The sequence below is a fragment of the Ipomoea triloba genome, chromosome 15, assembly GCF_003576645.1.
Source record: "Ipomoea triloba cultivar NCNSP0323 chromosome 15, ASM357664v1".
NCBI classification, from domain to species: domain Eukaryota; kingdom Viridiplantae; phylum Streptophyta; class Magnoliopsida; order Solanales; family Convolvulaceae; genus Ipomoea; species Ipomoea triloba.
The window spans coordinates 26182167-26196296 of NC_044930.1; the positions used below are offsets into that span (position 1 = coordinate 26182167).

The 14130-nt window shown below is 31.4% G+C and overlaps 1 protein-coding gene and 1 long non-coding RNA gene across 2 annotated transcripts; one reads left to right on the forward strand and one right to left on the reverse strand.

The window, feature by feature from the left end:
- The first annotated feature begins 1633 nt into the window (after positions 1-1633).
- On the forward strand, positions 1634-3926 carry LOC116006436. The gene is made up of 2 exons (XR_004095138.1): positions 1634-1724; positions 3620-3926. It is a non-coding gene; the product is annotated as an uncharacterized LOC116006436 (long non-coding RNA).
- A 4616-nt stretch (positions 3927-8542) lies between these two features.
- LOC116006237 (transcriptional corepressor LEUNIG-like) lies at positions 8543-11302 on the reverse strand. The gene is made up of 7 exons (XM_031246536.1): positions 11017-11302; positions 10215-10324; positions 9987-10139; positions 9754-9909; positions 9475-9591; positions 9176-9379; positions 8543-9034 (listed from the first exon to the last, which is right to left on the reverse strand). The coding sequence occupies exons 1-7, from the start codon at positions 11117-11119 to the stop codon at positions 8891-8893; spliced, it is 987 nt and encodes a 328-aa protein (XP_031102396.1). The 5' UTR covers positions 11120-11302; the 3' UTR covers positions 8543-8890.
- Between the last annotated feature and the right edge of the window lie 2828 nt (positions 11303-14130).

A 14130-nucleotide genomic window follows, 5' to 3' on the forward strand; every position in this document is an offset into this window, starting at 1 on the left:
ATGTTTATATAAACTCAAACAATATTACAAATATGATACTCAAGAATCTAGTTTAGTTACAAGATTAACTATGAGAATGATGGGATGAAGTTTACAAAGATAATTGGCAAATTGTGCCATTAACCATGATTCATTTTGTATTGTGAACCTTAATCGAAAATAACATTCAGATAATGTGTATGTAATAAATAAATTGAAGGAACATAATATATTTGACCACTATTAGTTATTTGACTTGGTTAAAAAAATCAATATAATTGTTTGGTTAATCAACTTTTTGTAACTCAAAAATGCTAAAATTCAAAAAGTTGCTCAAAGTAACTTTTTCAATTAGCTTTTTGAGAAAAAGAAATTATATCAAATAGTTACTAGCGCAGCTAATAGTTAATTTACCAAACACATTTTTACAATCAGTTAATTTTATCAATTATTTATACTCTCTAACCCAATCAATTAATAGCCATTTACCAAATAGGACAATTATGTTACTCCAGATATAATTTTTGGACTGGGATTGACAATGCAAGGTGGAACCTAGTGTATGATATAATCATTGAGGATAGTTGGATTGGGCCTTCGAAGAAAAATTGGCACTATTGGGGAGTATGAAGTACTTGGCTGTTTTTCAGCTGTTTAGCTTCAATGAATTGAATACTTTGAGATGGGCCTTTAGTGAAAATTGGGTTTGTAATTCATGCAAATGGGGTTAATTGCAGATAGTGGGTATTTATAGCTGAAATGGGCCTTTTACAATCGTTTCTTTATTTCCCATTTTCACCTACCCTTATATAAGTATGAGATATTGAGATGTATGAGTATAGTCTTATTATTATTACCCAAAAAAAAAAAAACTCAAGAGAGGGGTGACCCAAACGGAAAATTATTGTGTGAGCTGTGTGGACCATAAAAAGTATATTTTAATATAATAAAAGTACATTTTTATGTACTGAATGTACATAATACAAAATAATGTACTTTTAGTATTCAAATAATGTATTTTTCTTAAAATTAGAGTCAGATTGTGCCAATGTAGTAGCATCGCACGTTGAATCAGAAGCAAAAAGATCTACCCCACACCGGATATATTAATTACTAGCTATTGTTTTACTCTCATGACATGTTTTCATCATCTAGTTTGTCGTTTAATAAAGAGATCAGTCAATCTGTTAGTTCATACATTAGCCAGAGCTGCAATTACGCTCTCAATCTGATTCTATTTTTAGAATTCTAAACCTCCTAATTGTATTAGTTCGCTACTTATTATGAATTAATAATAGCTTTAATTTTTATTTTCAAAAGAAATTAAAGAAAGAAAAATCCATGAAAAAGTTGCAAAGATCTTGGCGAGCAAGGCAATAATAGCCTACATAGAGGAAAATCATTATACGGAGTATTATATTTTGGTCAAATAGCTATAACATGATACATGTGGTCAACTATCTCATGCCACTATTCTTTTGTATGTATTTTTTGTAGTACTTTTTGGTATATTTAATAAAATTGCCAGTATTCTTGGTGAGCACTTCTTTTTATTTTTATTTTATTTTTGCTTAATAATTAAATAGACAATTTCTTGGTGACCAAGGGGATAGGTCCTTATTTAAGTTGGCACATCCAATTTGCATTTGCTCCCACACACCTTCACTTTCTTTCTTCTTTCCTTCTTCCTATATGGCACCTTCCCATCATGTATTGTTGGGTTTTGGGTGCATCCTTAACTTTATGTAAGTGCTTCTCTTCTTCCTAGCTAACTTCATTTTTCCATTTTCTTTTTTTTTCTTTTTTTTTTAATCTTTATTCTATATTTACTTTAGATTTGAAGTAGAACTTTTTATAAACTCACACGCACACGCACACGCACACGCACACGCACACACACACATATATATTCGATCTTCACATATAACTAAGAGTAAATATATAAAAGGACAATGAAGATAGCTATGTGGTTCGCTCGTCGTTCTAAATGGCTTATTATTTGCCTTGATGATACTACTTAAGATGCTACTGAGTCCTGAACTCCTCAATCACATATATAAATACAGAATATCTATTGGGTTAATTACCATTTGTTTTTTAAAAAATCATATTCAAATAAATATACAATCTGATTTACCTTAGAGTTTGTCAATATTAAAGAAAGTACACTTTTACTATTGTTGTGTTAATAATTTTATAAACTAAGTATTTAATAGTAGTATATTCGTTATTGAAAAAATGTTCTTTTTTTTTCATTCTTCGTTTTCCATCTTAATGTTGATGAAAATTATAGTATCAATTTCATCCTCTAATTGAAACTTATCAAGTGGGGATATTGGGCTCAAAAGTATGGAGGGTACGAGTGTCGGTTTAGAGTTGTGCTAGGAACATATTAGTTGTGAATAAGGGGGAAGGGGAGTAGGTGGTTCATGATCGAATGGATGATCTCGATTGGTCTACAACGTAATTGACTGATTGATCTCAATAGTGATCAACCAGTCTACAAGGTAACTAAGCTAGTCAATTGACTTGAAGGTGCATGATCGATCAATGTAAAAGTGGTGACATGCAAAATTATTGTTATGTGAGCAAAATTTAAGTGGAATTGTTGTAGTTGGTACGTAGGTAAAGAATTTGAAATAAAAATTTCATTTGAAATCAATTTAACCAAATTGTAAACTTAACTTTTGATATGCATATCTTCAAAAAAAAAAAAAAAAAACTTTTGATATGCATAAATTTAATAAAAATAATAGTTATTATATTATACAATATATATACACTAAGACAAGTTGGTGCAAGTATATGTTGCCCCTCAAAATTTTAAAATTGGAAAATAAATATAATAGATAGAGAACAAGTCTGAATGTATGTCTACATTTATTTGTTATTTTTATGTTATAATAACTTACAAATAAATAATTATCTCGTATTAAAATACATACACTATATAAATGTGTGTGTGTGTATTATATATCTTTGATAAGTGAAAGTGGAACTTAATAATATATACTTATTTTCTAGTTGAAAATTTGAATTTAAATTTCACCCTACCTAATTTTTTCAGATGTACTAAAAACATATATTTTCGATGTTCATATATAACTAAGAATAAATATAGGAGGACAATGAAGATGACTATGTGGTTCGCTCGTCGTGCAGAATGGCTTATTATTTGCCTAACTTGATGATACCACTAAAGATGTTACTGAGTCCTCATCAATCACTTATATAGTAGTAGTAATTAATATTATAGTTACTATCAAAAGGATGCGTATGTTTTTGCAGTCTCTATTTTGTTTTAATGTGAGTAGAAATTTTTATCTTAATTTTATCATCTCAAACTTGTCACTTTTATGATAGAAGGAAGAGAACATAGATGGAAAGGTAAAATAAACATTTTTTTTGGTATAATTGCCAGATGGTCAGAAATTTTCAACTAACTTTGAAGGTTTTTAAATTTTTTGAAGTGTTTATATGTAGATGAAAAAAAAAAAAAAAAAAAGTTAGTCGAAAACAATAGGATGTTTAGTTAAATAATAATTTTATTTTTGATACAGGCAAGAAGACTCATACTGAAAAGTAACAATGCACTTTATATAAATTATTTCCACAATTTTTTTAAACATTATTTATGCAGATTTATCTTGGGTTAAGAATGAAGGTTGGCGTCATGTTCAGGTAGAGACTGACAATCAAAGTGCCTGCTTCTTTTTGAATTCGTCATCTCCGTATTATTTTTATGCTGGTCGTATTATCGAGAGATGTCATTTACTTGTAAGCACTTTGATAAAGTGTTCTTCAGATATATTCGTAGGTCAGCTAATGTGTTTATCCACACCTTAGTTAGGACGCTAGATTCTCAGGCTGATTCATTTATTTGGTTATCTTCTATTTCTTGTATTCAACATTTCTTCCATTAATATATGGCTTTGGTTTTTGTCATATATATATATATATATATATATATATATATATATATATATATATATAAAGGATCATGTGAAATAATTGCCTTAGGTGAGAAATATGATGTAATTATATCCGTAGATTGAGTACAGATCAAGCGTCCAAATTGGAGATTTAAAAAAAAAACGCGGCGACATTATTGTAATTTTGTGTAATAAGTTAATTTTTTTCGCCTTTCAGTGCATATTGTTCCTTCTTCTAGTGTACATTGTTATGTCATACAGTGCACGTTGTTATGCCATACATAGTACATTGTTATGTCTTACAGAGCACAATGTTGTGCCTTCGTAGTAATATTGTTTGCCTTAGAGTGTATATTGTTGAGCCTTCTTGAGCACATTGTTGTGCTTTTCATTTTTTAAATCATAGGTGTTATATATATACCAATGCTATATATGAGTTATGTAGTGAAGGGAAAATTGTTAAGTTGAAATAACATAACTTTGAACGCTAAAATTATAGATGTTGAATTTCATCTTGATGAAATTTATGTAGATAAACATTTCTCGAATAAATTATAGTTTGCATATAATCTTTGAGTAAGAGATCGAGTACTTTTAAGAAGAATACTTGTAATCGCTGCATTGTTGGGGTAATCAGCTCTTTATATTTCATTTCTATAACTCTCTTTTACTTTACCGAGAATAATAGTAAAAGAGAATGTTTCATGTTAAACATGAAAATCTCTAGGGTATTATTTATGAGTAAATAAAGTACTTGTCAAAGTGTACGTAAGTTTGATGGAGTTGATCAACTAATTTTAATAATGAAGACTAATTATGATATTAGTCGTTGAATTGTTGATGGAATGACTTAAATTCCAAGAGGTAATAAATTCATGGTGGATCCCACTTGTGTGGTCAAACGAAGCCATGGAAAGAATCACGAAGTAGTACACTAATTGGTCATTCCAATGATCTGTGTACTGGTGAGGTTGAGCTACAGCTCTTAATGAATTTATAACCCTATGAGATGGGTGGTCCTATTGAGACGGACTTAATGAATTCACTGCTTAATAACTGAGAGAGTGAGCATAAAATGCTCTTAATGATTTCACACCCTAATTTGGGTAGTCTATATTTAGATAGCCTTAAAGAAATTACTTACTTAAGTGAAAAAGGTTAACCACCTTTTCTGAAAGATAATGTGTTATATCTTTATAGAGCACTCATTGGCATCAGGATGTCCAATTGAGTAAAAATATATGAGAATCATGATGTTCTTACAGGGCGTTTGGTTGGGAGGAGGGAATTAGGGGGGAAAAGAATTGTAATTCGGTGGAATTGCAATTAAATGAATAAAGTAGGAATTAAAATTACAGTGTTTGGTATGCAGAAATTGGAGTACAAGGAATTGAAAGGTAAGGAGCGACAAAATGACTAAAATGCCCTTATAATTTGGCTTATACTATTTAAATGGGATCATTTTTGAGTTCAGACACACAGAAAAACATTGTGTGGTGTTTCTATTCTCCTCTTTTCTACTCTAATAGTCGTTCCAATCTCTGCTTCGGGTGCATGGAGACGGGGATTGCTGTGTTAACCTTCGAGGCTGACGTCGTTGTTGTCAGCCTACACTGGTAGCGGCGAATTCGCTTCTAGGGTAGTGTTATTGTAACACGGCACAAACTTCATATTCTGTTTAGTTGTTCCCCTTTTCCTAAAGAGTGTCAGGATTAGTTGACGTTGCCTCAACTTTCCAACAGTTAATCTTGATCACCCATATGGGAGGGGGTAGGTTCGAGAAATTAAAGTAGCTACGAATAGATACAACATTGTAACAGAGTCAATAGTACTAAAAAATAATTAGTCGATTGTAAACACAAAAAATTGAACTATATATTTTCAAATTTAATATTTTGTCAAACTGATCTTTTAGTATTATCTAATTACTAGGTACCACATACATGTGCATTGCGCGAATAGTTTAATGTCTAATGTGTATTTTTTTTGAATAGTTTAACAATGTGTATTTTTTTTGAATATTTTTTTTGATTAGCTTAATGTCTAGCGTATAACAATGCAAAATTATCACTTTTTCATTAAAATAAATATTTCAAGAATGCAGAACTATGACCTGTGGCAGAAATGTTGGATTAACTGGTGCAATAGCAATTTTAGAGGGAAGCACCCTCACTACCCTAAGCATAGATTTTGTAACACAAAATCCTATTAATTAATTTGCGTGATTCATGCTTCCTCTTGTTGCCACTTCTGCCAGAAACGAAATCTTGATTTGATCTAGTCCCTTGGTGTGCTTCACTGCAATTTAGTGCCTTGGCGCAATGCACATTCAAAAACATAACCAAATTCATCATCCTTTCTAAAAAAGACAATGATAATAGACATAGTTTTTTGTTTGTGTTAAATATATACTGTAAATTAGGTGTATCGTTTTATCAATGTCAATGCGTGATTCTAATTAATTGGCCAAAGTTCATGTTAAATTTTGAGTTAATCCTATTTTTGGTCCTATATTTATAGGTGATAATCCATTTTTAGTCCTTTTTTTTTTATTAGAACATCCACATTTGATCCTAATATTATTGTGGCATGACCATTATTGGTCCTTTATTAACAAAACAGGTTTAATGTTGTTAAATACAAAGGCATTTTAGACTTTAATTAATAATTTTTTTTTAAAAAATAAACATAAAAATATAGCAGGGTCAACTCAGTTTGTATAAAAATGATCTAAAAGCCATTATATTTAACGATATTTCAATAATTTTGTTCACGGAAGACCAAAAATAGTCATGCCACAATACTACACTAGGACCAAATATGGATATTCCAATAAAAAATGACTAAAAGTGGACTGTTGCATATAAATTTAGGACCAAAAATGGAATTAACTTTTAAATTTTGGTCCTGTTTGGTAAATGGTTGTTGGCTGATTGGTTGGCTGTTTGGGTTAGAATGAATGATTTGTTGATAATATTAGTTGATTGTAGAAAGTTGTTTGATAAATTAGCTGTTAGCTGATAGCTATTTGGTATAATTTCTTTTCTCAAAAAACTAATTGAAAAGGCTACTTTAAGTAGCCTTTTGAATTTTAGCATTTTGGAGTTACAAAAAGCTTATTGACCAAACAACTAATAGTGATCAAATAAGCCAAAATTGGCTGATAGGCTTATTATTTACCAAACAGGGCCTTTAATACATTTTAATACACTCTAACATATTCATAGCATATGTTTAACAATTATGTCAATTTTGATTTAGATGGGGTTCGAACCTAAGACATTCCTTATAAAAATCAGTAGGTTAAGAATAATAAATAGTTAGCGGAATAGAATGATATTTAGGAAAAGTAAATGATATAATAGAGGGTAAAATAAAAAATAATTAAATAAAAAATATTAAAATCAAAATAATATGAACCATTCATTTCAACAAATATTTTTTCAGTTCCGGTTGAAAGCCTAACTCTATGAGCTCTTATTAAGTTTATTATTGATGTAAAAACAAATTAAATAATATTAATATTATTCAAAATATATTAAAATATTTTAATAAAAATAATCATTTTTATTAAAATTTCAGTGTCTATGTCAACTATTATGCATTATGTCAGATGAAACATTGATAAAGACTACATATACACAATTTGGTACTTTAGATCGAATCTCAATTTATAGTCAGAATAAACATGTGCGATAAAGGTGAATGCAAAATCTCCAAGATATCATATGTTACAAAAAAAAAAGAAAAAAAAAAAGAGAGAATCTCATGACAACTAATATGTGAGTTGGCATTTGCTGTATCAATTGGAGAGGAATTAACAAAATACGGAGTATTAAAATATTTCAATTAAGTAGCCTATAGTTCAATGGTAACTATGTAAATTTCTCAAATGAGAGGTCACGTGTTTGAACTTTAATGGGGCATTGAGTCTTTGTGCTTCAATAGGTTGAGAATATATACATAGACCAACCCCATTAGAGTCTTTGTGCTTCAATAGGTTGAGAATATGATGTTTGTTTACTAAACTAATAGTAAAGGTAAAATTGAAATTATACTTCTAATTCCTCAAGTATTTTCTATTTTGAAACGTGGTCCCTCAGTTTTTTTGTAAGTTGCCAATTTGGTCCCTCCACCTAATGGAATTGATCAATAATTGATTTGACTTGAGGACTAAATTGACGACTTGAAAAAAAAAATTGAGGGACCACATTTTAAAATGAAAATAATTTAGGAGTCAAAAATTCAATCTCTCCCGTAAAATTGTTTGAAATTTTAGTAAAAAAAAATAACATTTTAAATGGTTGTTTTATGGTATAAATGTCAGTGAGTTCCACTTTTAATTCTTTTAATTTAGATAAGGTTAAAGTGAATTTAAATTTGATATGAAGAAATTGATATATTGTACACTCAAAATAGAGTATAAGTGAATGAGAAATAAATTATCAAAATATTCCCATTTGAGTTGGAAAAATTATTTTTTTGAAAGACTTCGAAGATGTCTGTCCCACATTAAAAAAAAAAAAAAAAGGAAAATGAGTTTGCTCTAGGCCTCTAGTATAAATATAATTCTTTATTTATTTTTTAATAAAAGTTTGAATTGTATAATACAAAGACTCTCTTACAATAAATAAGATTTAAATTCCTGCTTTATTCTCACATTATTCCTTCCTTTCCACAGAACAATTCCTTTCCCTCTTCCTAACCAAAGCGGTAAGTCCTTAGACTCTTAGCCAACTTAACAAAGCTTGAGATTACACATTTGAAATCATCAAAGCTCATATACAGGTAAAAATTGAAGATCACAACTGAAATACTTCAATTCTTTATACAAAATCCAATTTTCCAGGATAATAAACAGACAGATTGGCCTTGTGTCTTAATTACCACAAAAACCAAGCCTACCCAACACCATAAAACTAACAGTAGTAAAGTAGTTGAACATACAACAGCAGGGCGAAAAACCGAAGCAAAATCTGCTACTTCCAGAGTTTGACGATCTGATCGTGACTAGCGGAAGCAATCAAACCCGTCGCAGCAGATGCAGCCAACGAAGAAATTATTCGTTCGTGTGCAGGAATCGCCATGGTCTTGTTCTCGGTCATGTTCCAGAGCTCCAAAGACTGCAATTAAGAAAACGCTCTGCACATCAGCACGTGTTGGGACAAATTAAATCCCGCTATTTTTGTACTAATACGAGAACCACATCGTTGAATGGATTATATACATAGTCTAAGTGGAGATATATAAGCCCGAGAACTTGCCTGGTTACACCCAATAACTAGCACTGAAGTGTATAAAGGATGGAAAACGCAGGAGTGAAATTTACTGTGATTCGAACCGAGTTCGTGTACACAATTCCCTACACTCCCAGAACCGAGTGCCCATACTCTAACAGAATCCTCGCTGACTGTAACCAGTAGCTCGCCCGATGGGTCCCAGCAGACATAGTTAACAGGTTTTGTACCCTGCCAATCGAAGAACAGACCTAATTATACATGTTCAGTTTTAACGAAAAGTTTCAGTCGATAGTTAGATTGCACGTTTACTCTAAAAGTAGCACCTTTAGTGTCTGTATGCATGTTTGCGTTTCGACGTCAATAATTGATACATCGTTCTCGCCTGCTGCTGCAAGATACCTGCCAAGACGGGGCTGAAATCTCACCTGAGTCGTGCCACCCTATACCGAATAACGGACAAAAGATCGAGTCACGATATGAGAAAACAAGGATAAACAACAGAAAGCAATACAATGTTCATCTGTTTATGCTGTTTGGGGTTAGGTGTAACGAGGATAGAAAATGGAATATAATTGTAACGTGGAATCAATAAATTACTGCACCGTTAAGGCACTCGTGCAACATCCGTTGGTGACGCTCCAGTACCTAATCTCGCCATCCCCGTCACACGAACAGATCAGATCTTCGTTATTGGGATGGAAATCGAGCGACAATATGGCAACAGAATGCCCAGTAAAATTCCGAATTGAGTGCCCATGCTATGGAACAAACCAATAGCGTTAACGCTAGAAAAACCGTGAAGAAAAAAAATATAATACATTGTTGGCTAGCTTACATAATTGTCAGCAGACCAAACTCGTATAGTCCTATCAAAAGAAGACGTTGCAATACGGGACATGCTTGGACTGAAACGAACATCAGTAATAAGTAACAAATGCTCTTCGAATGTAGCTTTTGGCGTTAAGGTGTCCGTATGCCACAAAACAGCCTGCACAACCAAATAATAATCGAACGAAACTAGTGAAGAACAATGAACCAATAAGGGCTAGAAAATTGTGTTCACCTTTTTATCATGCCCCCCACTGACAAGCAATTTTCCATCTGATGAGAAGTCGCAACAGATAACTTTACTGGCACTTGCCCGAACAGAGTTTATTTCCGCAAATGTGAACCCTAACATTACAATTCATTTACATCGGGTTCATTCCAACGCATTAGACCAACTAAAAACCACTTAAAAAACATAGGACGAATCATAAGAACAGAGAAAACTAACAAAAGAGATATGCAAACGCATCGAGTACTAGAAACTAGTATCGAATCTAAAACGAAAGTCAAAAGAGGGGCATCATGATTCATGAACTATATACAGAGAAAACAGTAGACTAATTTTGACACTACAAGGTCACAAGTTCAACAAATTTAAAAAGGATATGAAAAGTCCAACTATCTAAACTAGCCTAGCTGGTTAATTTCTTCCAACATTTAAACAATCTCAGTATATATATCAAAGGGCAACCGATTACTCATATGCAGGCAGAATTTCAGTGTATCCTCTAGGGTAATTTTCTGTTTTCCCCAAATTTTTACAGGGATAAAAACCCAATTCAAGAAAATTGGAAAAGACTACAGATTTACAAGACTCACTCACTGAATAATGAAGGTTGATATCAAGAATCAAGATTACAGTTTGATCATATCAATATATCATATCCCTCCTCTGGGCAAAAAAATTGAGTTTATTGTAGAAGCAATAATCTGTAATTATTTGCAGTAGAAAATTCTGGAAATTAAATGCCCTAATATATACTATGCAAGAGGTAATTAAGTCACCATCCAAAAAAGTAAATAGCAGAAAATTTTACCATGATCATCAGCTTCATTGCTTGGGGCTGCATCATCATGAGATAAAAAGGGTTCAACATGATTCTCAAGGGAAGAACTTAAATCATCCACAAAATGATCCATTGCAGAAATTACAGTGAGTTTATGCTGCTTTGCTACTGATGTTGTTGTTGCTGATGCAATTGTGCCAACTTTAAACTAAGAATCATATGGGGCAACCAAACAAGATGGAAGAGACCAACAACAAATTTTTACTTATAAAGAATTGTTGATAAAAACAAGAAATAGTAATACTATATAATAATATTATAATAATATGATGTTTTATGTGTAAGGACTGTGTGAAAGTAGTTGTAGACTTGTAGGAGATGGTTTAGACCCCCAATAAAAAATGTGAACACCGTGTGACTTACTTGATCTATCAACTAAGAGGACCATTATTTATTATTATTATTATTATTATTTTTTTTTTTTTTTGGTATAGAGACCCATGCTTCACCAACTAGCTATCCTTTTCGGAGTATTAAAAATTAATTTTAATTATCTATAATTTCTCAAATCTTTTTCAGCACAAAAAATTAATGGCTCAATCATTGGAGTTTGATCCCGTGATCACTCATTTAAAATACAAAAGTGTCATGTAGTTGACTAATTATTAAGTGTATTAACATTGCTACTTTTATTTTTACTTTTTTAAATTTTAAAAGTTTTGGTCAAATAAATCAATTCTATCTACACTCTAAATATAGTATTGTAACGGATTTAAACTGAAAATAACCTTTTTTATTATTAATATAGTCAACCTTGTTGGCTACCTACTACATAAATGATAATTCATCTACCTAGATATTGTACGTTGTCGAATTTTGTTTACGGAGTATCAATTGTTAATAGAGTCTAATTTTGACTAATATCTTGAAATATATCTCCTTTATCTTACTTTATACTTATTGTGTATATTATTTATTAGTCAAACATTCTTTCTTGATTTTTCTTTTATAATTTATAATTTAACTTTTAAAAATTTAACAGTACTATATAATGTCGACAGTTGAATATTTAGGTGATGATTGACTATATATTCAAATTAAAGTGATAAGACTAAACTCATTAGATGAGGTTAGCTTTGGAGCAATCAATCTATTAGGAGGTTAACCTAACTTTCTAGCACAGTTGTTAGAAGACATTATTACACTTGAAAAATTCAGGATTAATTAGTCACCTAGTGATTCGTACAAGTATTTATATTTTTCACGAAAAAGGGATTATTAATGGGACATTTTCTCTTGAAGCCATTTCCATTTTTTGTCCTACTGTTATTAGAGTATTGCCAATTTTAGTCCACTTCATTAATTTTTATCACATTGTGACTAGTCTTATTTAGTCCTTACCACTTTTAATCCACCGTTAAAATTTTCGTCAAATTGTCGTCCAAAATAGGGGCATTTTTGGTCTTTTCATGCTTTGATCATCTCCTTGACCCTTTGCAGTGGTTTTCGTTACACATTTTCATCCATTGAAGAGGTCCGGCGAAAGCCATGTGAGCCACATTACAAAGCCATGGCTTTCGCTGGACCTCTTCATTGGATGAAAATCTGTAAGGAAAACCACTACAAAGGGTAAAGGAGATGATCAAAGCATGAAAAGATAAAAATACCCCTATTTTGGACGGTTATTTGACGAAAATTTTAACGGTGGACTAAAAGTGGCAATGACTAAATAAGACTAGCCGCAATGTGGCAAAAATTAATGAGGTGGACTAAAATTGGCAATGCCCCAATAACAGTAGGACCAAAAATGGAAATGACTCTTTTCTCTTGCCACCCATTTTGTCTCCTTGCCACTTTTTTTTTTTTTTTTTTTTAGCTTTCTGTGTTAGGTTCTTTATTTAAATTTTTTCATCTCGTTTATTAGACGAGTTTTTTTGAGCGCGGATTGATAAAGATGGTCGTGACATATGTAAACTTCCTCTTGGGTCATGGAGATGACAATGAAGAAGCGGGAATATTATGGGCGAAAAAATGAAGATAAAGACCCAAGTGGTGTGCAAGACTCTTCGACCAAAGATAGTCTGCCAGATCATTAATGATTTTATTATTTTAAAGAAGCTTTAAGTTATATCAGGGACCCCAACTTCCAAGTTGTAAAACGGTCTACGAATATAAAGTTTTTTTATAGCATAGCAAGGAAAGTTATTTTTGTGTAAAATGATTTACCATTCTATTGAACTTGGATGTAATCATTCTCATTTATGATTTAATGAATTAGTTTTATTCCTTTCCCAAAAAAAAAGGACATTTTCTCATAATCTTGAAAAAAGAGACAATGGTACCCCTAGACTTTATTTATTTATTTTTTTTGAAAGACTTTCTTTACTAAGATGAGGGCTTTGTCAATGGTTGACTCGACATTGCATAGGGTGTGGATATGTAACTTTTACACTCAATTTGACATGCTCATAAGTTTGAAAGTAAGGGTTGCCGACGGAATCATTGTGCATCACTTACGGGTGTATTCAATTAATATTTTTATTGTTTTTTAAAGAATTTTAAATTGATGAATTTTAAACAATTTTTATAGAACTTTTTAAGACTTTTTCAAAAATTTTTAAACTTTCATCAACTTTATATGAATCATTAAAAGTATGTAGGATAAACAATTATAAACTTTTAAATACTTTTTTAAGATTAAAAAGCCTACAAAATCATTAAAATTCTAAATTGAATATATCCTTATAAACATTTCATAATTTCTAGTAATATATTATTGAGTCATTTCCATTTTTGGTCCTACTGTTATTGGGGCATTGTCAATTTTAGTCCACTTCATTAATTTTTGCCACATTACGGTCAGTCTTATTTAGTCATTGTCACTTTTAGTCCACCGTTAAAATTTTCGTCAAATGGTCGTCCAAAACAGGGATATTTTTGGTCTTTTCATACTTTGGTCATCTCCTTGACCCTTTGCAGTGGTTTTCCTTACACATTTTCATCCAATGAAGAGGTCCCGCGGAAGCCATGTGAGCCACATTACAAAGCCATGGCTTTCGCCGGACTTCTTCACTGGATGAAATTGTGTAAGGAAGACCACTGCAAATGATAAAGGAGATGGTCAAAGCATGAAAATACCAAAAT